Source organism: Pelodiscus sinensis, chromosome 3 (assembly GCF_052426305.1).
Source record: "Pelodiscus sinensis isolate ZL-2025 chromosome 3, ASM5242630v1, whole genome shotgun sequence".
NCBI classification, from domain to species: Eukaryota; Metazoa; Chordata; order Testudines; family Trionychidae; genus Pelodiscus; species Pelodiscus sinensis.
The window spans coordinates 675,983-702,394 of NC_143054.1; the positions used below are offsets into that span (position 1 = coordinate 675,983).

At 55.7% G+C, this 26,412-nt stretch overlaps 2 protein-coding genes across 5 annotated transcripts in view; one reads left to right on the plus strand and one right to left on the minus strand.

Annotated features, from left to right (window-relative positions):
• IFT172 (intraflagellar transport 172) overlaps positions 1–7,106 on the minus strand; it is a 178,238-nt gene extending 171,132 nt beyond the window's left edge. Inside the window, exons 1-3 of the mRNA XM_089776934.1 lie at positions 6,919–7,106; positions 2,630–2,773; positions 1,133–1,245 (exon numbers count right to left, since the gene is read on the minus strand). Of these exons, the coding sequence (XP_089633060.1) occupies positions 1,133–1,245; positions 2,630–2,773; positions 6,919–6,957 (296 nt within the window). The 5' untranslated portion in view covers positions 6,958–7,106. The remainder of the gene's footprint in view (positions 1–1,132; positions 1,246–2,629; positions 2,774–6,918) is intronic.
• Positions 7,107–7,250: 144 nt separating this feature from the next.
• Positions 7,251–26,412, plus strand: part of LOC102451466 (low density lipoprotein receptor adapter protein 1) — a 46,136-nt gene continuing 26,974 nt past the window's right edge. The window contains exons 1-4 of one of the 4 annotated variants that reach the window (XM_089776939.1): positions 7,251–7,460; positions 11,999–12,141; positions 13,402–13,514; positions 15,823–15,937. In XM_089776939.1, the coding sequence (XP_089633065.1) occupies positions 7,376–7,460; positions 11,999–12,141; positions 13,402–13,514; positions 15,823–15,937 (456 nt within the window). In that variant the 5' untranslated portion in view covers positions 7,251–7,375. The remainder of the gene's footprint in view (positions 7,461–11,998; positions 12,142–13,401; positions 13,515–15,822; positions 15,938–26,412) is intronic. The other 3 variants (XM_089776937.1, XM_089776936.1, XM_089776938.1) reach the window with 3 other exon arrangements.

Consider the following 26,412-nt stretch of genomic DNA (forward strand, 5'->3'; position numbering starts at 1 on the left):
GACAAGAATGATTAAAGGTTTAGAGAACATGACCTATGAAGCCAGGCTTCATGAACTGGGCTTGTTTAGTTTGGAAAAAAGAAGATTAAGGGGGGACATGATAGCGGCTTTCAAATATCTAAAAGGGTGTCACAAGGAGGAAGGAGAAAATGTGTTCCTCTTGGTTTCTGAGGACAGGACAAGGAGTAATGGGCTTAAAGTGCAGCAGGGGAGGTTTAGATTGGACATTAGGAAAAAATTCCTAACTGTCAGGGTGGTCAAATATTGGAATAAATTGCCAAGGGAGGTGGTGGAATCTCCCTCTCTGGAGATATTTAAGAACAGGTTAGATAGACATCTGTCAGGGATGGTGTAGACGGAGCTTGGTCCTGCCTTGAGGGCGGGGTGCTGGACTCGATGACCTCTCGAGGTCCCTTCCAGTCCTATGATTCTATGATTCTATGATTGATCTGCCAACCGGCAGCCTGCCCCATGCACCTTGGCCAGGAGCTGGCTTGGAGCCCTGTGCGCTGGGGACTGTTCCAGCTGGGCTGGGGGGTGTCCCATCCAGGATCCCACTTATTCAGTTAACCAGTTAAATGTTACAGCCTGCAGTGGAGCAGGAAAGGCACAAGCAAGCCATGAGACAAAACAATATGCCTGAGGGGGCTGAAGATCCCTGTCATTCGTATAGCACTGAGAAATGCCAAACTTCTGCAAAAGGGAGCTGAATTCTGATTGCTCCCAACTGTCCCTCCAAATGAGGAGCAGACGTGTCTGCTCTCCTTATAAGGCCCCTGCAAGAGTCAGAGGGCACAGAGAAGTAGAAAGGGTGCACACGAGCCCTATGATCTACTCCTCCAGACTTCCAGCTGGCATACACGCAGCAAGGATCTGGCAGGTTGCACTTGAAGAACTTTTATGCTCTTGGACAGAACCACTCAGTGTAACCAGGGAAAAACTGGGGACTACAGTTCAGCGTTGAGTACGACATGATTTGAAGGGGAGGTGAGAGCAAGTGAGTGAGAGATCTGGCTAAACACTAGGGCAAAAACCCTGAGTGTGAAGAACACACTGTACATTTCCAAACAGCCTGCGGCACTGGCAGAAAGGGGGCACCACACACACAGGGACAATACATCAAGGAGCTCACCAATCCTCTCCGATCTTATAGACGTAAATGATGTTGTCTGTTTGTCCAATGGCAATTTTGGTGGAGTCAGGAGAGAACGCCATGCCTTTCACCACGTAACTCTTCCTGCCATACTGGGGAGAGCAGAAGGAAGGAAACATGAACTGAGGATGAAGTTAATAAAACATGTCCCAGAAAAACCTCAAGACAGACTCAGAGTAAGGGTCACAGGTCAGCCCCGTCAGTGATGTAAAGGCCCATACAGGATACAAGCCAAACCCATTCCTATCCACCTTCATGGTGTGAGCTTCCTGCAGTTATGGACTACACTGATCTAGTGCTTCCAGGCACGTGGCTGTGGGTCATTGCTCCTACATTCAACATCTAGCAGGGTGGTTAATGAGAGTAACTAACCACTGGAACTTCCCAAGAGTCATGGTGTAGTCTCTGTCACTGACAATTTTCCAATCAAGACTGGATGTGTTTCTAAAGCTCTGTCCTAGGAATCAGTCTAGGGACGTTCTCTGGCATGTGGTCTACAGGCCAGACTACATGACCACAGTGGTTCTTGCTGGCCTTAGGATCTATGGAATGAGGGTGGGCCAATGTGAGCAAGATGACCCAGGCCAGCAATGTTATTACTTTATGGTCACTATTTCCAAGCAGTCCAGTTATATTTACCTCTTGAACCAGACCCTGTGCTCCACTCAGGACTAAATCAAGAATAGCCTCTCCCCTTGTGGGTTCCAGAACCAGCTGCTCCAAGAAGCAATCATTTAAGGTATCAAGAAATTTTATCTCTGCATCCCGTCCTGAGATGACGTGTACCCAGTCAATATGGGGATAGCTGAAATCCCCTGCTATTATCGAGTTTTTTAATTTGATAGCCCCTCTAATATCCCTTAGCACTTCATAGTCACTATCTCGGTCTTGAGCAGGTGGTCAATATATCCATACAGCTATATTCTTATTATTGGAGCATGGAACTACTACCCAAAGAGATTCTATGGAACATTTTGGTTCATTTAAGATTTTTACTTCATTTTCTTTCATATATGGTGCCACTTCCACACCAGCATGACCTGTTCTGTCCTTCTGATAGATTTTGTACCCTGGTATGATTGTGTCCCATTGGTGGTCCTCATTCCACCAAGCTTCTGTGATGCCTAGTATATCAATATCCTCCTTTAAAACTAGGCACTTCAGTTCACCCATTTTGCTATTTAGATTTCTAGCATTTGTGTATAACCAGAAGTAATTATACAGAACATTTCTTGAACATTCCCTCCCCAATTCTCTTTACAGTGGCATAGGGGCCATATATTTGTACACAACAGTTGGGGCTGTGCTTTAGGACTAAGCAGAATACGGCATAACATTTCAAGCTGCTAGGAGCCCTCTGAGAAGTATGGAACAACTTCCGAGTTGCTCTGCTACTGCAAAAATCCACCCTGCAGTGTCTCTCAGCCCTAGCGCACACAGTGTGCCTGGTCACATGGAAAGAAACAGTCTCCTTACCTTGGCATCAGCAGGCTTGGTAGAGAATTTGTCTCTTCTTTCTCCATGCTCATCATACAGAAGCACGACCCTGTCCACGGTGCAGACAGCGAACTTGGCGTTGTTGTATGACCAAGCCATGCAGGTGACCTTGGCAGCACCATCCTGGGAGAAACCTGTCACTAGTCTTGAGCAGCCCCAAGAGGGCCCAGTGCCAGCTGCCTCTGGGGGTGGGTGGCGCCCAGGCAGGTCCCTCAGTTGCCTCAGGGGGCGAGGCCGGTCTCCAGGGGGGGCCCAGGCAGGTTCTCCAGCTACCTCGGGGGGGGGGGGGGTCTCAGAGGGGGGGGCCCAGGCAGGTTCTCCAGCTACCTCGGGGGGGGGGGGGCGGTCTCAGAGGGGGGGCCCAGGCGGGTTCTACAGCTACCTCAGGGGGCGGGGCCGGTCTCGGGGGGGGGGGGGCGGTCCCTCAGCTGCCTCAGGGGGCGGGGATGTTCTCGGGGGGGGGGGGGCAGGCGGGTTCTCCAGCTACGTCAGGGGGCGGGGCAGGTCTCCGGGGGGGGGGGGCCCAGGCGGGTTCTCCAGCTACCTCGGGGGGGGGGGGGGGGGCCGGTCTCGGTGGATGGGGCCCAGGCGGGCTCTCCAGCTGCCTCGGGGGGCGGGGCCGGTCTCCGGGGGGACCCGGGCGGGCTCTCCAGCTGCCTCGGGGGGCGGGGCCGGTCTCCGGGGGGACCCAGGCGGGCTCTCCAGCTGCCTCGGGGGGCGGGGCCGGTCTCCGGGGGGACCCAGGCGGGCTCTCCAGCTGCCTCGGGGGGCGGGGCCGGTCTCCGGGGGGACCCAGGCGGGCTCTCCAGCTGCCTCGGGGGGCGGGGCCGGTCTCCGGGGGGGCCCAGGCGGGCTCTCCAGCTGCCTCGGGGGGCGGGGCCGGTCTCCGGGGGGGCCCAGGCGGGCTCTCCAGCTGCCTCGGGGGGCGGGGCCGGTCTCCGGGGGGGCCCAGGCGGGCTCTCCAGCTGCCTCGGGGGGCGGGGCCGGTCTCCGGGGGGGCCCAGGCGGGCTCTCCAGCTGCCTCGGGGGGGGGGGCCGGTCTCCGGGGGGGCCCAGGCGGGCTCTCCAGCTGCCTCGGGGGGCGGGGCCGGTCTCCGGGGGGGCCCAGGCGGGCTCTCCAGCTGCCTCGGGGGGCGGGGCCGGTCTCCGGGGGGGCCCAGGCGGGCTCTCCAGCTGCCTCGGGGGGCGGGGCCGGTCTCCGGGGGGACCCAGGCGGGCTCTCCAGCTGCCTCGGGGGGCGGGGCCGGTCTCCGGGGGGACCCAGGCGGGCTCTCCAGCTGCCTCGGGGGGCGGGGCCGGTCTCCGGGGGGGCCCAGGCGGGCTCTCCAGCTGCCTCGGGAGGCGGGGCCGGTCTCCGGGGGGACCCAGGCGGGCTCTCCAGCTGCCTCGGGGGGCGGGGCCGGTCTCCGGGGGGGCCCAGGCGGGCTCTCCAGCTGCCTCGGGGGGCGGGGCCGGTCTCCGGGGGGACCCGGGCGGGCTCTCCAGCTGCCTCGGGGGGCGGGGCCGGTCTCCGGGGGGGACCCAGGCGGGCTCTCCAGCTGCCTCGGGGGGGGGGGGGGCCGGTCTCCGGGGGGGCCCGGGCGGGCTCTCCGCTGCCTCGGGGGGCGGGGCCGGTCTCCGGGGGGGCCCGGGCGGGCTCTCCAGCTGCCTCGGGGGGCGGGGCCGGTCTCCGGGGGGACCCAGGCGGGCTCTCCAGCTGCCTCGGGGGGCGGGGCCGGTCTCCGGGGGGGCCCAGGCGGGCTCTCCAGCTGCCTCGGGAGGCGGGGCCGGTCTCCGGGGGGACCCAGGCGGGCTCTCCAGCTGCCTCGGGGGGCGGGGCCGGTCTCCGGGGGGGCCCAGGCGGGCTCTCCAGCTGCCTCGGGGGGGGGGGCCGGTCTCCGGGGGGACCCGGGCGGGCTCTCCAGCTGCCTCGGGGGGCGGGGCCGGTCTCCGGGGGGGACCCAGGCGGGCTCTCCAGCTGCCTCGGGGGGGCGGGGCCGGTCTCCGGGGGGACCCGGGCGGGCTCTCCAGCTGCCTCGGGGGGCGGGGCCGGTCTCCGGGGGGACCCAGGCGGGCTCTCCAGCTGCCTCGGGGGGCGGGGCCGGTCTCCGGGGGGGACCCAGGCGGGCTCTCCAGCTGCCTCGGGGGGGGGGTCGGTCTCCGGGGGGGCCCAGGCGGGCTCTCCAGCTGCCTCGGGGGGGGGGGGGGCCGGTCTCCGGGGGGGCCCGGGCGGGCTCTCCGCTGCCTCGGGGGGCGGGGCCGGTCTCCGGGGGGGCCCGGGCGGGCTCTCCAGCTGCCTCGGGGGGCGGGGCCGGTCTCCGGGGGGGCCCGGGCGGGCTCTCCAGCTGCCTCGGGGGGCGGGGCCGGTCTCCGGGGGGGCCCGGGCGGGCTCTCCAGCTGCCTCGGGGGGCGGGGCCGGTCTCCGGGGGGGCCCGGGCGGGCTCTCCAGCTGCCTCGGGGGGCGGGGCCGGTCTCCGGGGGGGACCGGGCGGGCTCTCCAGCTGCCTCGGGGGGCGGGGCCGGTCTCCGGGGGGACCCGGGCGGGCTCTCCAGCTGCCTCGGGGGGCGGGGCCGGTCTCCGGGGGGACCCGGGCGGGCTCTCCAGCTGCCTCGGGGGGCGGGGCCGGTCTCCGGGGGGACCCGGGCGGGCTCTCCAGCTGCCTCGGGGGGGCGGGGCCGGTCTCCGGGGGGACCCGGGCGGGCTCTCCAGCTGCCTCGGGGGGCGGGGCCGGTCTCCGGGGGGGACCCAGGCGGGCTCTCCAGCTGCCTCGGGGGGCGGGGCCGGTCTCCGGGGGGACCCAGGCGGGCTCTCCAGCTGCCTCGGGGGGCGGGGCCGGTCTCCGGGGGGGCCCGGGCGGGCTCTCCAGCTGCCTCGGGGGGCGGGGCCGGTCTCCGGGGGGGCCCGGGCGGGCTCTCCAGCTGCCTCGGGGGGCGGGGCCGGTCTCCGGGGGGGACCGGGCGGGCTCTCCAGCTGCCTCGGGGGGCGGGGCCGGTCTCCGGGGGGACCCGGGCGGGCTCTCCAGCTGCCTCGGGGGGCGGGGCCGGTCTCCGGGGGGACCCGGGCGGGCTCTCCAGCTGCCTCGGGGGGCGGGGCCGGTCTCCGGGGGGACCCGGGCGGGCTCTCCAGCTGCCTCGGGGGGCGGGGCCGGTCTCCGGGGGGGACCCAGGCGGGCTCTCCAGCTGCCTCGGGGGGCGGGGCCGGTCTCCGGGGGGGGGGGGGGACCCAGGCGGGCTCTCCAGCTGCCTCGGGGGGCGGGGCCGGTCTCCGGGGGGGACCCAGGCGGGCTCTCCAGCTGCCTCGGGGGGCGGGGCCGGTCTCCGGGGGGACCCAGGCGGGCTCTCCAGCTGCCTCGGGGGGCGGGGCCGGTCTCCGGGGGGGCCCAGGCGGGCTCTCCAGCTGCCTCGGGGGGGGCGGGGCCGGTCTCCGGGGGGGACCCAGGCGGGCTCTCCAGCTGCCTCGGGGGGGGGGGTCGGTCTCCGGGGGGGCCCAGGCGGGCTCTCCAGCTGCCTCGGGGGGCGGGGCCGGTCTCCGGGGGGACCCAGGCGGGCTCTCCAGCTGCCTCGGGGGGCGGGGCCGGTCTCCGGGGGGGACCCAGGCGGGCTCTCCAGCTGCCTCGGGGGGCGGGGCCGGTCTCCGGGGGGGACCCAGGCGGGCTCTCCAGCTGCCTCGGGGGGCGGGGCCGGTCTCCGGGGGGACCCAGGCGGGCTCTCCAGCTGCCTCGGGGGGCGGGGCCGGTCTCCGGGGGGGCCCAGGCGGGCTCTCCAGCTGCCTCGGGGGGCGGGGCCGGTCTCCGGGGGGACCCGGGCGGGCTCTCCAGCTGCCTCGGGGGGGGGGGGGGGGGGCCGGTCTCCGGGGGGGGACCCAGGCGGGCTCTCCAGCTGCCTCGGGGGGGGGGGGGGGGGGCCGGTCTCCGGGGGGGCCCAGGCGGGCTCTCCAGCTGCCTCGGGGGGCGGGGCCGGTCTCCGGGGGGGCCCAGGCGGGCTCTCCAGCTGCCTCGGGGGGGGGGCCGGTCTCCGGGGGGGCCCAGGCGGGCTCTCCAGCTGCCTCGGGGGGGGGGGCCGGTCTCCGGGGGGGCCCAGGCGGGCTCTCCAGCTGCCTCGGGGGGCGGGGCCGGTCTCCGGGGGGGCCCAGGCGGGCTCTCCAGCTGCCTCGGGCCTTACCCCGTCCCGCGGCAGGGAGTTCCACAGGCCCCTAAGCGACCATATTCCGCAGGGCCAGGTCTTAGCCCCGCCCCCACCCTTAGGGCCGCGGACTCCCGGGTCCGCCCGCAGCTGCCCGGGGGGCTCACCTGGGGGGTGAGCAGCGTCCGCACGTGCCGCAGCTGCATCCCAGGGCAGCCCGCGCGCTAGGCCCGGGCCCGGTCCGGCTCCGCGTCTCCCGCCTCTGCTCGTTGCCCCGGTAACAGCCCGCCGCCCTCAAGCAACAGACGACACGCGCACACCTAGCGCACAAACTACGTCACAGGGCCCGACCTGCATCGCGCATGCGCCGAACCGGGCGACGCCTCAGGGCGGCGGAGGGATTATGACTAGACTCCGCCCTCCCGCTGCTTAGCCACACCCACAAGGCCCGCCTCTCTCTGACGCGAAGTCCCGCCCTCCGACGCAAGCCCCGCCCATGGCCAGGCTCTCTGGCAGCAGGCCCCGCCCTCGCAGCCAGTTGCGCGCGGGATCGCCCGCCCCCAGCGTGTTCCGGGGCCCTGTGGGGGAGCGCGCGCTGCCTGCGGCCCCGCCCGAGCCGCGGGGATGGAGGCGCTGCGGGCGGCGGGCCGGGCCGTGCTGCGGAGCCCGCGTCTCGCCCGTCACGGCCTGGGGCTCTGCTGGCACCGCAGTGAGTGAGGGAGGGACAAGGCGGGGTGCTGAGGTGAAGGTGGAGGTGGGGGTGCTGAGGTGAGGGCGGGGTGGGGGTACTGAGGTGAAGGTGGGGGCGGGGCGGGGGGGCGGGGCGGGGGTACTGAGGTGAAGGTGGGGCGGGGTGGGGGGTGGGGGTGCTGAGGTGAGGGCGGGGCGGGGGTACTGAGGTGAAGGTGGGGCGGGGTGGGGTGGGGGGTGGGGTGGGGGTGCTGAGGTGAGGGCGGGGCGGGGTGGGTGTACTGAGGTCGGGGTGGGGTGGGGTACTGAGGTGAAGGTGGGGCGGGGCGGGGTGGGGGTACTGAGGTGAGGGCGGGGCGGGGGTACTGAGGTGAAGGTGGGGCGGGGTGGGGTGGGGGTGCTGAGGTGAGGGCGGGGTGGGGTGCTGAGGTGAAGGTGAAGGTTGGGGTGGGGGTACTGAGGTGAGGGCGGGGTGGAGTGGGGTGCTGAGGTGAAGGTGGGGTGGGGGTACTGAGGTGAGGGCGGGGTGGGGAGTGGGGTGCTGAGGTGAGGGCGGGGTGGGGGTACTGAGGAGAAGGTGGGGGTGCTGAGGTGAGGGCGGGGTGGGGTGGGTGTGCTGAGGGTGGGAGGCAGTGAGAGTACAGACTTGGACTTGCAGGTTGAATCATGCTAGTGCAGCTCCTTTTTCTTTCACTCAGGTGAGGCTGGTAAGGGTGGAGCTGGGGTGGGACATCGAGGAGATGAAAGCAGCAGGCAGGGTTGTGGGGCCCAGTAGAGTCTTGATATATGGGTCCTTCCTTCTCCTCCAGCTCAGGTGGGGGCAGTGAGTGCCAGGTGCCCTAGGGGCAGGGGGTAGCCATGGCAGTGCTGGGGAATGAGTGACTGTGGCCCATATCCCTAGCTCGCAGGGGCTAGGGTCTAAGCATGGCTGCCAGGCTGCAGATACACTATGAGTCTGGGCCCCAATCTCATAAAGTAGGAGTGTCTGTAGCACTGACACTTGGATCCTGAAATACTAGTTTGGGATCCCTGCTTCTCTCTGCAGTCAGAGATGACCCTGCACTCAGATTATTGGGCAGTGAGTAAAAGGGGCAGTGGGCATCTCTCCAAATGCTGCTGTCTCCTCACTCAAAGACCACAATGACCTGTGGCTTGAGGTGAATGAGGTCTTGACAGCAGGTCTCCCTCGAGGTGTGTGAGATGTTCAGGGATGCACAGCAAAGCGGGGGGAGGGGGGAAGCTGCTGCTGGATTGGTAACTGTACCAATGAGGAACCAACATGTGTTTCCAGTCTAGGGCTGCTTGTTGGCTGGTCAAGAGGAAGAGGGAGATGTTGACTGTGCAAGGGGCCTTGAGTAGGGAGAGCTGAGTGGAGCAATGGGGGTGGTAAAAGGGGAGGGGGCTGTGATGGAGAAGGGGCATTGAAGAACAGAGCTGGGGAGTTGAATGATGAAGCTACTCTTTCCTTGCTCTTAGTGGCTTGGCCTGTGTCTCTTGAGAAGGGGGCTTTATGCTCTCAGATGGGGGTGGGCAGGCCTGGCTGTTTTCAGGAGGAGACTGTGTGGAGCCTGAATGCTGTGATGAAAGTACCTTGTACTCCAGGCTCTGCTCTGCCTCTGTAGAGTGCTTTTTTTCCAGACCCCTAGCTCCCCAGAGTGCAGATGAAAGTGGAACTCTTGGTGGTAGCAGGCACATGTTGCTAAGATACAGGAAGCTGTGCAAGCTCAGCAGCCTCCTCTCTCCTGAGAGCTGCAAAGAATGAGAAGAGCTAAAGTAACCTAGCAGGTGGCCTGAGCCAGCATGAGACCAAGCCCACAGTAATGGGTAGCGACCTCACACAGATGCACCCTGACACTCCAACAGAGATGAGCTACCGCTGATCCATAATCATGCAGGTAGGGAGCACACAGAGCTGGAAGAGTCATGATGTGGGCCATAGTCACGGAGCCAGCCTGACCTGGGGGATGACTGCCCAGCAATATGAGAGAGTCTGGGGGAAAGAGAGTTGCTAGCCTGGCCCCATATATTTAGTTTTCACTTACAGATAAATCCTCTCTCTTCTAACTAGCAGTTTCTTGCCCTACTTTTTGAATCAAGGTCACTTCAGCTCGGGAAAGAAACTGCAGGAAGCAAGTGACTATGTGGGTTTCCCAGGAAGGCTGATTCTGTCCAGATGGTTCTGTTCTCTGCACAAGGCTGTTCTCCCATTGAGTCATGCCTGCCATGCACTTCAAGCATTCTCCTTGTTAAGTGCCTTCTGCCTCTTGTACCTGCTTAGAAACAGGAACCTGGATCCTTGGGTTGTGGGCCATGAGGGCTCAGTTCAGATCCTATCCAATCAATGCCATATGAAGCTATTACCCTGGACCCCAGCTCAGTTTCTGCTCATATGCCCCTCTTCCCATGCTCAGATGTTTGCAGATATGCAGCATTTCTGTGGGAAAAGTGTAGTTTGAGCTTTGCCTAGAAGGGAAAGGCCCTGGAAAGTTTTAGCAGAATTGCAGGGGAGTGAAAAGTGCATGAACAGTGAAAAGTAGGGCAAGAAACAAGTGTGTTCCTTTTGCTTTAATCACACTTTTATCCATGGTAAGCTGCCTTGGGATCGTGACTAGTAATTCCTTCATTTGGTCTCCAAGTTATACATCCAGCACATGCGGCTCGCTCTCTCATCCCCACTTATGTTCCATATTCACCATTGTGTCATGTTCCTGTTTAGCTAGTACAGGCAGTCCCCGACTTACGTGGATCCGACTTACGTCAGATCCCTAGATACGAACGGGGTGATGCAACTCCCGCACATGCGCAGCAGCATTCCCGGGGCTCGCTCACCTGGGTCCTAGGATCCTCCTCCTCCTCGGGCCGGCTCCGACTGGGGTCCCACAGAGCTGCCGGGCAGAGGAAAAGTGCCTCCCCACGCCCGCTGCCTCCCCACCCCCCCCCGCCCCCCCCCCCCCCTGCACCCCCCTGCCAGCAACAGGCTGCCCCCTCCCCTGAGCAACAGGCTGCCGAACAGCAGACAAAAGCAGCCTCTCCGCCCCTCCTCCCCCTATACATGCTGGGCTCCCTGGGCAAACAAAGACTCCACCAAAACAAACAAAGTGCTGGCCTCATTGTGTTAGCAAAAAAAGGACCCTCCTCCTAGAACCCTGGGTGGTGTGTGGAAATAAAGCTATTAGCTCAAAGCATGGTGCAGAGCTGTTTGGTATTTGATGAGTTACTCCTTTAGTCCTGAGTTTGTCACAGGGACAGAAATAGATGTGAAATCTTCTGAACAGGGGAACAGACAGCAAAACAAACACTAGAGGGGAGTTAACCTTTCCCTATGCTATCCAAAACTAAAAAAAATGTTTGGCTAGAGTTTCCCCTACAATATGTACCAGTTCCGACTTACATACAAATTCAACTTAAGAACAAACCTACAGTCCCTATCTTGTACGTAACCCGGGGACTGCCTGTACCTTCACCAATGTTTACAATCTTCTGCTTATACAGTGCTCAGGGCTGCTGAGTGTTATTGTGATACAAAATATCATTTCCAAGGTGATAGCTGAAAATCTGATTTGTAAGACTGTTATTAAAGCAATTGGTGCATATTTTGGTAGATTTAGATCTTCACAAGTTTCCTGACCATGTGCTCACTGGGCACATGTATCAGAGACATCAGTGGGGGAGTAGGGGCAGTCAGGATACCAGAGCAGCCCTTGTCCACGGCTGGCTTGAGCTCGCCCTAGACAGAGGCTACTCCGTGGACAGGGGCAGAAAGTGGGAGCCGGTCTCTGCAGGTGCATTAGGAGGAGCACTGCCAGCAGATCTAGAGAAGTGATTATTCCCCTTTATTTGGCTCTGGTGAGGCCACATCTGGAGTATTGTCCAGTTCTGGGCACACCTCTATCCCCCCCCCCGTCCTCCCAGAAAGGATGTGGACGCATTGAAGAGGGTCCAGCGGAGGGTGACCAAAATGATTAGGGGTCTGGAGCACGTGACCTATGAGGCGAGGCTGATGAATGTGGGTTTGTTTAGTCTGCAGAAGAGAAGAGTGAAGGGGGATTTGATAGCAGCCTTCAACTTCCTGAAGGGAGGTTCCAAAGAGGATGGTGAGAGTCTGTTCGCAGTAGTGACAGGTGGCAGAACAAGGAGCAATGGGCTCAAGTTACAGTGGGAGAGGTCTAGATTGGATATTAGGAAAAACTATTTCACTCGGAGGGTGGTGAAGCACTGGAATGGATTACTTAGGGCGATGGTGGAATCTCCATCCCTAGAGGCTTTTAAGTTTCAGCTTGACAAAGCCCTGGCTGGGTTGATTTAGTTGGGATTGGTCCTGCCTTGGGCAGGGGGCTGGATTTGATGACCTCCTGAGGTCTCTTCCAGCTCTAGGATTCTATGAACTGCAGAAAATGGAAGTGCCCCAGTGCCATTAGTTCTGCTGCAGAGCACCAGCTGCAAATAGTAACAGCGCTGGAGAGAAGCAAGCTAGGAACAGTGCATCAGGTACCACATGGCATCTGTTCATGCATTTAATCATTCACTGTAACCACACAAAGGCCTATGCCTTTGCAGAGCTCCCAGAAAACTGGGCCGACATGCAGGAACCCTTGCTGGAGGGGATGGGCTTTACACTCAAGTACCTGGGCATGACGCTGGTGGAGAAACCCAAAGGAGAAGACATGGCAGCCAATGCCATCCGTCGGATAATCGCTATGGTAAGAGATTCCCTCTCTCTGGACTTCAGTGTCTGCCTGCCTGCCTGACTAGTGAGGGGGGTTGAAGAAAGTCAGCATTTGGAGACTTTGCTTATGGAAGTAGTGGGGCTGGGCTAAGTAATTGTTTCCTTGCCTCTATGCCCCTGAGCTTCTGTTTCCAACATAGTCTCACAGCCTGTGTGTCCTGCGGCCTGAGCCACACTGACGGGATGCAGTCACAGATGACCCCTCGGGGGGGGGGCTCCCAGAGTGCTGACATAGCTATTGCCACTCGCCTTCCCACTCTCTGGGGCTCCCCACTGCCCAGTGCTGCTGGGCCAGCTCTCTGGTCTCCCTCAGCCAAAGCCACTCCCTACCAACCACTGCTCAGACTTAAGGACCAAAGCTCCACTACATGTATCTGACGAAGTGGGTCTTTGCCCACAAAAGCTCATGCTCCAATAAATCTGTTAGTCTCTAAGGTGCCACAGGACTTCTCATTGTTCTTGCAGATTCAGACTAACACGGCTCCCCCTCGGATACTTGTTTAACAGTTGAGGGTAACACCCTCCATGTGTCTCACTCACACATTTGAAACCCACATCTTATTTCCCACTCCATTTGTCTAATTTCACACACACAAATGATACATACATTAGAGTAAGATAAACAAAACCAGTGGATCATGACATGAAGATTGATGGGTTACACAAAATAATTCACTCAGAGCACCTCTGAGTAATGTATATTCATGTCCATAAGTCCATTTCATAAAGCATGGGAGGGTATCTGTCACACATGCCTCCAAGTGTCAAGTGGCAGCTGGCCCTGTCCAGGCAGAGAAGGGGGGCCAGGAGAGGCCCTACTGTCTGGGGAGGAAAACTCATTTCTTGTGTGCATGGGTGTGGGAGAGGCCCCCTCTTTGCCTGCCTCTCGTCCCTTCTCTGAGGATCTCAGAGCTCTTTCCAGTGGGAAGCTTAATGAGTGACTTAAACCCTGTTGCATAAACAGGGAGCTAGCAGTGCAGGGAAGGGAAGGGAAGGGATCTGCCCATGATTATGCAGCATGGCAGAGTGTGAACAGAACCCAGGAGTCCTGGCTGCAAAGGCAGTGCCTGAACCCCAAGCCCAGCCTTTCCCACTTCCTATGGCTCAAATCCTAGTAGCGGGGATGCTGTGAGAGTCTGGGCTGATGATGGAGAGTAACAGGAGCCAGAATCCCTCCTGGCTTCAGGTGAGTGACTAATGTGCCACCGGTCATTTCTCCTCTCCCTGTCTCCAGGCTCGCATGGGAGCCAAGAAATTCCAGAAGGTGATTCTGACAGTCTCGCCGAGGGGCATCTCGCTGCAGGATGCTGAGACCAAGGAGATGATCGAGTGTGTCTCCATTTACAGGTGTGTAGGGGCTGTGGACTAGAAAAGTTACAGACTCTCAGCTACTAGGACTAGGGGGCAAAAGGGTTTTGGAAGCCAGGAGGTAGTACCCTGTGCCCTTTGTCAGTGGAAGTGTTGTCTCTTCGCCTTCCTGGTTCACCAGTGGCCCTTCCTGGAGATATTTAAGAGCATCTATTGGTGGTGATCTAGACACTGCTTGGTCCTGCCGTGAGATCAAGGGCCTGGACTCGATGATCTCTTGAGGTCCCTTCCAGTTCTAGGATACTATGGCAGCGATGCTGTCACAGGGCTTCAGTGATTAAATTCAATCTTGTAGCTAGGGCTTAACTAGTACTTGCTCTGAAGATTAGGATGCAGGCCTTAAGCTGGCCTCAGAACCTGACAGGGAGCCTTCAGTGGGAGGAGTAATGGCTAGTGACCGGATAAGTCTTAAGACAGATTTACTACATTTATGAACTGGTAGCAGGGGACTCAGTGACCCTGGAGATCCATTCCAGTCCTGTCATTTGTTCCTGTGGGAGACAGTGCAGAGATCTGAGCACATGCCTGCTGTGCTCCCAGAGTATGTCTGCACAACCTGCAGCAGCAAGCATCCGCTAGGCTGACATGCTTGGGCTTGGGCTTGGGCTTGTGCTCCAAAAGTAGTGTGAATTACTCCTGCTTAGGCTTTGGAGGCTGATCTGCAGCGTCGGATCGATGTCTACACAGCTGTTCTCAGAGCATTGACACAAGCCTTGAGACATAAGCCAAGTCTGTCAGCCCAGGTCAAAAGGTGCTGCCGTGGGCTGGTTAGACAGACGTACCCGCAGGGGCTTGGGCCCTGGAGAAGCCTGCCAGCCATATGCCCACTGGAGCATCAGCTTCCGAGTGAATGGCCATGATCCAGCCTGGAGGTGACCAGTGCATGGATTGCTGTGGCCAGGCCCTCTTCTGGCAGAAGGATGAGGTTGCATAGCCAGCTGGAGGTGCAAGGAGGTTACTTGGTTGCCCAGCTCAGGGCAGAGTCCAGCAGGACCCTGAACCTGTACACAGCTCAGAATAGGGACTGTGCACACAATGTCTTGCACAGCTTTTCACAGTCTTCCCTGTTCTAGCCATCATCACTTCAGTCTCTCATGGGTACTTCAGTCAATATCCTGCTCTGATGCAGTCTGAGTTCAGGCCAGGATACTGGATGGAAGCGGAAAGATGGAGGACCGATCCCGTGCAAGACAAAGGTGATCCTGGTGTCCGAAGAAGGCATTAAAGGAGTGCACAGCCCCCTGCAGTCTCCTCCTCCTGCAAGGGGAACCATGGCAATCAGTGGCCTGGCCCACGCTACTTCCGGCAGCTCCCCTTGGCTGCAAATGGCAACCAGAGCCAACGAGAGCCAAAAGGCTCTGTGGCTGCGGAGCCAGTAAATAAACTAGCTGGAGTGGCCAGTTGGCAGGTTTCTCGGGGTGGAACTGTGGACCCCTTTGAGAAACACTGGTCTAGAAAACTCCTGGATTCTTCACTAATGCAGAGCTCTTGCTCAGCAGCAGCTGCCAGTGCGGCTGTCTCCCAGCTCCATGGCTTGGAGCCCTGCTCCACCATGGCAGTGACCTACCTCGGTTATACATGCTCCATCCCCTGCCGTCAGCATTACAGAATATAGTACCCCTAAGCACAGAGCCTTCAGCACTTAGGGGACTCCACCTTGCTCAGCCTCAGCAACATGGGCTCCTGCAGGCATGTCCCACCTGTCCACCACTCTCTACGCTGGCTCCCATGGAATAGCAGGTCAAGTTCAAGGTTTTGGTCCTTCTCTCCAAGGTGCTCCAGGGCCTGGGCTTATATTAATGGTGTGGAGGGGGTGCGCCAGGAACTGGCAGGCAGTGGACAGTTATAGTCCTCCAGGATCTCAGGCAGCCTTTATGCCCCTTGCCGCTAGGCCAGGCTGTCTGGTCAGTAGGGGCAGGAAACTTGGTGGGGCCAGCACCAACCTACAGTCCCCGAGTGCCTTGTCCCTCCCACTTGCACCCAGGGAACAGCATGGGGCTGTTTAAAAGGGAGTAACATATCCCTTCTCTGCTTGTCATGTGTGTTGCATGCTGTTAACCCTCCTGACTCGTTTGCCATACGCATCCCCTGTGTAAGACTCTTCAGCAGCATATCCTAGCTTCCCACACTACATACCCAGCCAGCTCAATGCTGCCCAGACACCCCTAGCGCCCAGACACCCCTAGCTCCCAGAACCAGAGTGAACCCTGGGCCACTGGTGGCTGCCAAACCTGCCCAGTCACTTGGAGCTAATGCTGCCCCTCTGAATGGCTGTCCCTTCTTGCAGGATTTCCTACTGCACTACGGACAAGTTGCAGAACAAGGTGTTTGCCTACGTGGTGCAAAGCCAGCAGAGTGGAGCACTGGAGTGCCATGCCTTCCTCTCACCCAAGAAGAAGATTGTAAGCACCTGCCCTTAGCAAGAAGAGGTCCAGGATGGGTCCAGCCAGTCCCTCTGGTCCAGGGAGCGAAGGTCCCTGCTTCCCCAGCACCTCCAGGCTCCAACGATCTCTGCATGCCATGTTTCAGGGGCTGCCTGCTATGCTGCATGATGCCCCACTCCCAGCAAGGGCAGCATTCTTCCCACCACCTGTCACAGATCCACAAGATTTGAGCTGTGCCACAGCTTTTCAAGAGGCTCTTGGAGGACCCCCTTCAATGTGGCACACCTTCAAGGGGTGCCACTAGTCCTTCGGGGTTGATCCTGGATCCTCACTGACAGGTTCCCCCTGGGCTGCCACTGGAACTGGGGTGCCAACAAGCCCTTTGGCCCACTAGTCTAGGCTCCTTCTCCCTCTGCTGCTGTGACAAGCAGCAGGCCTGTTCTCAGGCCTTCACTTCTACACAGCGTTCACACAGGTAGGGACACACCTTGCTACAGTTACATGCAGGCTCTCTGCCTAACCCAGCGATGGGAGGGACACAGCCAAGGCAACTCCCAGCTCCGCAAGCACACACATCCCGAACCCCCGGAGTATAAACTCAAAATGATGCAATCTTGCACTGCACAGAAGGCTGTACAGTGTAAGCTCATAGTTCGCCTTCTCCTTCAATATGGAGAGGAATATGCAACAGCCTTTCCCCTTGGACTAGGGTTCCTATACACTTCACTCCAGTTAACTGGTTTGCTACAGAGTATATTTTTACGTTATAAGTACTGGCAAACAGATCAAAGCAGATTACCTAGTAAATAAACAAAAATGCAAAGTAAGCTTAATATACCGGCTAGATTGGGTATAAATTCTCAGATTCTCAACCTGAGAGATGATGCAAGGCGGCTGCAGATTGTTAAAGAGCAAGCTGCTCTTGTTATACAGCTTGGAAGCCCCAAGTCTTTTGTACGCAGGTTAGAAATCCCTTTAGCCTATGTCTGCCACTTCCTTCAGTTCAGTCTTTGTTCCTCAGGTGTTTCCAGGAGTCCTCTTGTGTGGGAGTGAGGGACGGATGATGTCACACTCTGTCTTCTATAGCTTTTGCAAATGGCAGGAACCCTTTGTTTCAAAACTTGGTTCCTAGACTGGTTTGTGGAAAGTACTGAGGTCTCAAGATGTGGTCTGGTCCCATGTCCTTGCAGAGGCAAAGCAGCCACTACTCACAGGCTGTATATAGCAGTGTTTCTCAGCCTTTTTTATAAAGCACTCCCTTTAAAAAAAAAAAAAAAAAGTATAAGTACCCCTGGTACTGGCAGTTTTCTGACACATGTTTCTTTCTACAATTGGAACACATTTGTTTAAACAACTTAATTGTAGCCAGGAGGATGATGAAATTTTTGGGTGTTAAAAGTACAAAAATAATAAAGTAATGTAAAAGTTGAAACAAAAATTCAGTTTTCTCCAAATTTCAGTTGTACTGACGTGCCCCTAGACTTCTCTTGAGGACTCCTGAGGGCACTCATACCACTGGGTGAGAAACACTGCTCTATAGCGGTCTCAGGAAGACTCAGCAGTTGGGTGAGAAGCGTCTCTTGCTGTTTTTCCTAATGGCACGGAATAGGCCCTTCCCTGTGCTCCCTGTGGCATGATGAGCTTGGGGATCTGCTCATCTCCTCCTCTCCTCCCCCATCCCCTGCTCCTCTCTAGCCAACCATCCTGCTCCCTTACAGGCCCCTGGGACTTCCTGCCCCTCTCCAGCCTGCTCCTGACCAAGCTTACCTGGTCAGCTGTGCCGCCCAGAGCATTAGGGCTGGTAGCATGGCAAGCATGTCGCCCAGGCACTGGAGGAGCTAAGGCTGTGGGGAAGGAGGGACAAAAAGGGCAGGGGGCCAGGCACTAGCCTTCCAAGATGGGAGCTCGGGGACTGGGCAGAAGGGTCCAGTAGGCTGGATGTGGTTTGTCTCCCTGTAGTCTGTACAGAGGGGAGCACTTAACCTGTACACCTTCTCTTTGTTCTTGAGCTTGGCTTCCCTGCTGTGATTTGGAAGTGGGAAATCTCTTTCGACTGCTAGATAGCAGTGTTCTGAGCTGTGGGGTGTCCCATTGTCGTGTTTGGATTCTTCATTGATATAGGGAGTTTCAGCAGGTTCCAGCCAGTTTCTTACTGACCCATTCATTGCATTGTGGACAGTAAGGTGATCGTCACTTCTCTGGGAGCTCTCCAGACAAGTGAGGTGTTGTCAGTGTTGGGTGCTTCGCAGTGCTTTGCTGTTGTAGCTCACAACCAGAGCCACTCACAAACAGCCTGTGGGCTTGCAACTCACCCTGGGTGGCCCTTGCCTCTGTTTGTCAGATGCTGAGAATGGGCGACATGAGAGGGATCACGTGATGATTATCTGTTCTGTTCACTCCCTTTGGGATACCTGGCACAGGCAACTGTCAGAGGACAGGATGCTGAGCTAGAGGGACCTTTGGGCTGACCCGGTCTGGCTGTTCTCATGTTTGAGTATAGTGGCACTCCTGATCCTGCCACTCTGACCCCAGAAGCCCGTCGGTAACACTCCAATCATACTCTTGCTTTCAGAGGTCATGGTTAATATTTTCAGGGTGACCTCAAAACACTCCCAGTCCTGGACTTTCCCAAAAAAGCATGTTCTGTACTGTCCAGCTCTCTCCTGGCAGTGCAGCTATTGAAGGCCCATTGCCCCTGTAAAGATCAGTATTCAAGTTTGCTGCTGTAACTGGAATTGTCACACAGTTCAGTTTAAATGCCACAGCAGATGGGTTTTATTTTCAATCTAAACTAAAGTTATTCGACTGCAATGAGAGAAATTTTAAGTGAGCACAAAGTCTGAAATGGTTACAAGACAAATAAAATGTTTTCTAGTAGCCAAAATTTAACAAGCTAGATGTGGGTCAATATAAAATCTTTACCACGTGTTCCCAACAGAACTGACCATATTCACTGGTCAGGACCCTCCTCCCAAAGTTAAAGGGCTGCTTCCTTGTCATCTGGGGGCTGGGAGGGAGAAAGAAAAAACAAAAACGAAGCTTGGGGGGGTTTACCCCTCACTTTGATAGTCCAAGCAAAATACAGGACTATGTAGCACTTTAAAGACTAACAAGATGGTTTATTAGATGATGAGCTTTCGTGGGCCAGACCCACTTCCTCAGATCATGTCCAGTTACTCTTTGAAATGCATGTTCCTGAGGAAAAAACAACAAATAGTCTAGCAGCACTTTAAAGACTGACAAAACATGTAGCTGGGATCATGAACTGTTGTGGGCACAGCCCACTTCTTCAGATGAATGGAGTTTTTAAAGGTCCAGTTTCAAAATAAATAGGGGATGAGGGGAGAGAAGAAAAAAGGGGAAGAAATAGTCCATTAGAATCTGCAGGCTACATGAAGCTGATAGAGTCCTGGAACCAATCCTATTCAACTTATTTATAAAAGATCTAGAGAAAGGGGTAAACAGCAAGGTGGCAAAATTTGCAGATGATGCCAAACTGCTCAAGATAGTTAAAGCAGACTGTGAAGAGCTTCAAAAAGATCTCACCAAACTAAGTGATTGGGCAACAAAATGGCAAATGAAATTGAATGTTGATAAATGTAAAGTAATGCAAATTGGAAAAAATAATCTCAACTATTCATACAATATGATGGGGACTAATTTGGTTACAACTACTCAAGAGAGAGATCTTGGACTCGTGGATAGTTCTCTGAAACCATCCACTCAGTTTGCAGCGAAAGTCAAAAAAGTAAATAGTATGTTAGGAATCATTAAAAGAAGGTTAGAGAATAAGTCAGAGAATATCTTATTCCAGGGGTGGGAAATAATTTTTGAAGTAGCCCTGCCGGAAGGGGCGGGGCCTAAATGGGAAGGGGTGGGGCTACCCCACCCCCAGACCATGATTGGTCTGGGGGTGGGGGAACTCCTTTGCCCCCCATTCCCACTAGGCACCCATGCCCTGGAAGAGGCTTGGTACGCTCTTGGCACGCGCCCCCACCCTGATTGGCCTGGGGGCGGGGGAATGTGCAAAGCCTCCTCTGCTCGCTCTCTCTCTCTCTCCCCCCCCCCCACCCGTCCTGTGAGCAGCACATGGTGTTTCAAAGCGCCACGTGCTCCTGGCAGGGTGGGAGGAGGCTCCACCCTGGGGGTGGAGGAGTGCTCAGAGCCTTCTCTGCTCTGCCCGTGGGCTGCTCATAGGGCGGGGGCAGAACGGAGAAGGCTTCGGGTGCTCCCCTTCCCCCAGGCCCTAATTGGTCTGGGGGCAGGGGAGCACAGGGCCTCTGTGGGCTGAATCCACTTGCTTGTTGGTCCAGATCCAGCCCGCGGAGGCCTTTTTGCCCACCCCTGTCTTATTGCCTCTATATAAAACCACAGTACACCCACAGCTTGAATACTGTACAGATGTGGTCACCTCATCTCAAAAAAGATATATTGGCATTGGAAAAGGTTCAGAAAAGTCAACAAAAATGATTAGGGGTTTGGAACGGGTCCTAGATGAAGAGAGATTAAAAAGACTGGGACTTTTCAGCTTAGAAAAGAGAAGACCATGGAGAGCTATGATAAAGGTGTATAAAATCACTTAGGAAAGTTAGATGTCAGCAAGTCATCCTGATGAAATGCATCCCAGGATACTCAAGGAGCTGATAGAGGAGGTATCTGAGCCTTTAGCTATGATCTTTGAAAAATCATGGAAGACAGGAGATTCCAGAAGACTGGAAAAGGGAAAATATTGTGCCCATCTATAAAAAGGGGAATAAGAACAACCCAGGAAACTACAGACCGGTCAGTTTAACATCTGTCCCAGGGAAGATAATGGAGCAGGTAATTAAGGAAATCATATGCAACCACTTGGAAGGTAATAAAGTGATAGGGAATAGCCAGCATGGGTTTGTGAAGAACAAGTCATGCCAAACTAATCTGATAGCTTTCTTTGATAGGATTACAAGCCTTGTGGATAAGGGAGAAGCGGTGGATGTGGTATACCTAGACTTGAGTAAGGCATTTGATACGGTCTCGCATGATATTCTTATTGTTAAACTAGGCAAATATAACTTAGATAGGGCCACGATAAGGTGAGTGCATAATTGGCTGGATAACCGTAGTCAGAGAGTTGTTGTTAACGGTTCTAAATCCTGCTGGAAAGGGATAACAAGTGGAGTTCTGCAAGGGTCTGTTTTGGGAACCGTACTGTTCTTCTTCGAGTGATGTCCCCGTGGGTGCTCCACTACAGGTGTCGGGCTCGTCCCGGCGCCGCAAACCGGAAAGTTTTGGTAGCAGTAGCCCCCTCCAGAGGACCGCGCATGTGCAGAGCGTCCCGCGGCGTTCGCGCCTTTTCTGCGTCGCGCGGTCCGACCCACCAGTTCCTCCTAACCGTCCACGGCTGCAGACGGATTTGGAACACGCTCCTCTCCTGAGGAGAAATCGCATTGATATATTTAGATATTCTTTCCCAGTTGGCCCCTTCCTACTTAGTGTTGATCAGTTATTCCTTAGATTAGTTAGTTAGTAGTTGATAGTTTAAAATATAAATATATATATATATATATATATATATTTATATTTTAAACTATTTCCTCTCCCGTTATAAACTCTGAGGCACGCTCCGGTGAGCCCCTCAAGTTGATCTTTCCCCGGAGACCTCCTCAGCAGACATGCCCGGCTCTCCGGGATTTAAGAAATGTGCTTCGTGTGGAGAGGCCATGCCCGTCTCGGATGGCCACTCCTGTTGCATTCGCTGCCTAGGAGAGGGCCACATCCCCCAAAAATGTGGTCACTGTGCCAAGTTAACTGCACGCACAAGGCGCGACAGAGAAATGCGCCTGAAAATGCTGCTTTTCAATAAGGCCCTGCAGCCCCCGTCAGCAACAGAACGAGAGGATCCGGGTGCGCATAAGTCTAAGGACGGGAGAGGCTCCGCTCCGTCCAAGAGCCTAAGTGCAACAGACACACGAGGCTCGTCGGGCCACCCTCCCGCACAGGGAGCGGTCAAATTATCGAAAGCCTGCAGCACATCAGCGCCGAGTCCCGCGCTCTCAGTGATATCGGTCCCGCCAGGCCGCCCAGAATCAGCACCATCATCGGCGGCACCGAGTCTCCGAATGGCACCGCAGCCAGATACGGCACGGTCCTCGGCACCGAGGCACTCGGCACCGTTGCCTCATGATCGCTCCCAGGCTAAGCTGGCACCGGGAGTCGACCCGGCACCGAAGACTAAGCCACGGCCACCTAAGGCATCGGATACGGCACCGAGGAAACACTCGGCACCTAGGTCATCCCATTCAAGACCTAGTGATGCAGCTATCCCACACACTCAGGGCAAGTCGGCACCAACCCGCACCAACCAACCATCGTGCGCGGCTGAGCCGGCTCCGTGTGTGGTTTCGGCACCGGCCCTACAACCCCATGTCTCTGAGAGTGACACGGCTCCACCATCCCCATCTTCGGCGCCTCGGTAACCACACCTTCCGGGAGAAGTCTCAGAAGTTGCCTCAGTTGCCTCCATTCCGGGTAGCCCGGTCCCCCAGACTCTACCATCCACAGCGGTGCCGACTAAGGCGTGTCGAAGCAAACGCCTCACTCAGTTTACGCGGCTAAACAGACAGTTTTATTGGCCAATAAAGCAAAGTGAGCCAAACGTGGTCCCAGCAAAGTCGGGCCCAGTAAGGCTGGCTAATACAATCAATCCTAGTATTTTATACCCTTAACCAAACAAGTCTGACGTCAGGGCAAGAAATCAAAGCGAACTTCAAAGAGGAATTATTATCAGCATAGAAAGAAACAGGTTAAAAGGGAGTTCGAGCTTCAGCTCAAAATAGTTCATTAACACATTCCAACAGCGCATCCCTCTGGTCTCTCCCCACCTCGGTGAAGGCCAGTTCACTCCCTCGTGCAGACACAAGAAACTGAAATGGCTTTTTGTTATACAGAATGGCTTCTAGATAAATATGAAATAGCTTCTACAATCTCCCCCCTTTTAGCCTTTTAAAGGCTAACCATTAAACCGTTTTACATTTCCATTTTCATCAAAGCCTTTATATACATTTCTTGTTCTTTTCTTGTTCATCATATTTTAACATAATTACTTCTACATTCCCTTTAGTAAGGGTCTGTCCCTTGTTTTCTAGAATACAAGAAATACAGCATTTGATTAGCAAGAAACAAAAATAAGCACAAAAGAATATAGCCAATACTAAAACTACACCTTGCAAAATCCAAGTTCCCACATGTCCAAACCAGCCTCCCAACTAAGCCCAGAGGGTTCAGTCTTCCCCTTGCTTTAGGCGTTCCACAGTTCTTTCAATCTCTGAGGCATCTTCCTCTACTTCTTTGCTGGTGTCAGAAATATACTCACAGCATTCTCTTCTTACTAAGGCACAAACCCCGCCCTTACTAGCTAGGACATAGTCTAGGGCTATTTGGTTTTGGCTTTTTCTTACCCTGGCTCTTGAACCATTACATGTCCAGCAGTACTCTCCAATTGGGGTCAAGGCTAGGCAGATATACCCTGGGTTAGTAAACTTTTTATCCTGCTAAGTATCATTTGGCTTTGTTCACTAAACAGTGTGCCATTTGAGTGTTGTTTAGTGGGACTGGAATCATTGGGATACCTCTTTCTGAATGTACAGGACTGTGAGCACATATCCAGCAACCTGTGGAATTAAATTCTTGGGAAACTTGGTTCATTAAAAGCATAAATACATTTGAACCATATAGGTGTTAACGGCTAGGTATTAAAAACAAGATTAAGCATAAGCTTAACATGAATTGTTTGTCCAGCCTCATGCTGGCTGTTCTTCAGGACTTCGTAGATTTCTTCACCTATCGCTGGCAGGTCTTTCTGGGCCGCAGCTGGTACCTTGGCCTCGGTCTTTCAGGATCGTCTGCTTCAGGGCTTGGATTGCCGGTACCAAGCCTGCGCTGATCCTCGTCTACTTCTGGACCTGGATTTCTGGTACCAGGTCTGCGGTGATCCCCGTCTGCTTCTGGACCTGGGTCTCCGGTACCAGGTCTGCGGTGCTCTTTGTTGGGGCCAACTTCTGGGTTCCAGGGCAGTCTTCCACTGGTGAACTTTCACGCAAACCCAGTCTCCTGGTTGTAGTTTATGGCACGGCTCAGTCGGGGCCTCCTGGAAGGCGTCCTTAACCTCAGAGATGCTAGCCCTCTCCAACAGTGGCATGCCTCAGTTTTCCTCTTGTACTGCAGACCAGGCTTTTTCTTTACTGCTACAGAAACTCTTAGAACAAGGTGCTTGCTAGTTACTATTCCAGCAAGCAAAAAGGTTTTTCTTTCCTGAAAAGAATCACATGCAATGTTACAGACTTACTTATGGGGGACAGTGCTCCCCCCCTTCTAGAACAGACAGGCAGTTTGCAGACACACACAACCTTGGATCTGAAAGCAAGCCAAAGGTGCTATCAGCTCAGCTTTGAACAGAAACACTGTGAAGTTTCTGGGCTTGGATTTTTTTTTAAACAATAATTAGGTTCCTTGGAAGACACATTTAACCTTTAGGGTGCAGGTTTTACAAACTTACAATGTATAGATTCTATTCTTTTATGCGGTTAACCAATTAAGCTTCAGTAGAATTCTTTATTTTCTCTTTAATAGATTTAACAAAGTGTCTGTAGCCAAATGTTTAACTTGACTGTTTCATTGCTAAGATGATTAAAAGAGACGACAAGAAACAAGGAGTCATTTCTTAAAGCAGGTTTCCCTTCATATATAACAACAATCGCTTAATTCCGTCCACTCTCCTATGCAGTCACTTCTCACCTTCACATACTCTTTAATCACTTGCTTCGTCCTTCTAAAGAAAAACATTCTTCATTCCTAGTAACTTTCTAATGTCTGTATTTCTACTTTCTTTATTCCTTCTTATGGTTTGTCTTTGCTGAGCTTTACTTTCATCTCTCAGGACTTTAATTTTTCCTCTTTTCCAATCTGTTAAATGCTTACAGGTCCTTGGACCATTATGCACGTACATGTAGTACACAGGGGTGCTTTTCGGCAGTGTGGGGGGATGTTTAGACTAACCCCCACCTAAACTAACTTTACACACTCCAAAGAAAGAGTCTGCCGGGTCTAGAGTGTCAGACCTTAGCAGCTTATGAAATAAGGGGAGTCGTCACTCCCTCACATATTCATTGAGTCTTGAGGTTCAGCTGACCCCCGCTTGCGTTCAGAGCTCCCTCATGGGAGAGCCCTGGTGCAGCTGGGATCAGCTCAAGTCTCAGACCTATACAGCGGCATTCATTCTTCACTCATTACATTCATACTCATTTTCCACACACAATTTTTTTTCTCCTTTTTCACATTTTTCCTACAGTTTCCACATTTAGATGCATCTTTATTTATTGTCCAGTTCCCATGGGTTTCTATTAAGTGACGCTGCCCTAAGACACCCGGCACTTAATATCAGACTTCATTAGGATCCTATACCAGAAGGCACTTATCATAAAGGCACTGGAATTCCTGTAGACTGACCTACCCCCATTTCCTGCGCGCGCTTAATTCTGTAAGGCACCGAACCAAAGTCCGCCTGCTTACACCATATTCTGCAAGTCACCGAATCAGGATCCGCCTGCTCGCTCTGCGAGTCACCGAATCAGGATCCGCCTGCTCGCTCTGCGAGTCACCGAAACAGGATTCGCCTGCTTGCTCTGCGAGTCACTGAATCAAGATCCGCCTGCTCGCTCTGCGAGTCACCGAATCAAGAATTCACCTGCTCGCACTGGTCCCCCCCCTTTTTGTTGCGAAGCACTGGACTCAAGGTCCACCTGCCTCGCAGGGGTTTCCGGCACCTGCTCCAGCCCGGCAGAACACCACGTCCTGGCGCCTGGAGACAGCCTGGCGGAATGGGGCACTATGGCCTGGGGTTAGCCTCAGAGGTCAGTACTACGCCCACAAATAACAGAGAGAGACAACAAAGCTTCCCCACAGTTCCGTGTGCCGAGAGAGAGTAATGGCACCACACCAGCTTTTAGCGTCCGAACACAGAGGGTCCAGCGCATGGCTGCCTCACTAGAGACACCGGTGTGCCCTTTTGGAACTGTGACACATAAGACAGGCCTAATAGACAAAGACAGACACAGACAGACAAAAATGTTAGCCGCTCCACAAAATTGAATTCCGTAGCTCCCCTTACCCCGATGGCCGGCCGTCACTCCAAATCCTAAGCCCTCACTAGGAGATTTCGTAACAGGTATCTCCTTACCTTCTATTGAGCGCTCTGAGAGGTTTGGAAGTGGAGTGCCGGTCCGTCCATATGGGCAAGTGGCGCGTTAGGAATCTCGGTGGAACCTCCAAATTGTCGAAGCAAACGCCTCACTCAGTTTACGCGGCTAAACAGACAGTTTTATTGGCCAATAAAGCAAAGTGAGCCAAACGTGGTCCCAGCAAAGTCGGGCCCAGTAAGGCTGGCTAATACAATCAATCCTAGTATTTTATACCCTTAACCAAACAAGTCTGACGTCAGGGCAAGAAATCAAAGCGAA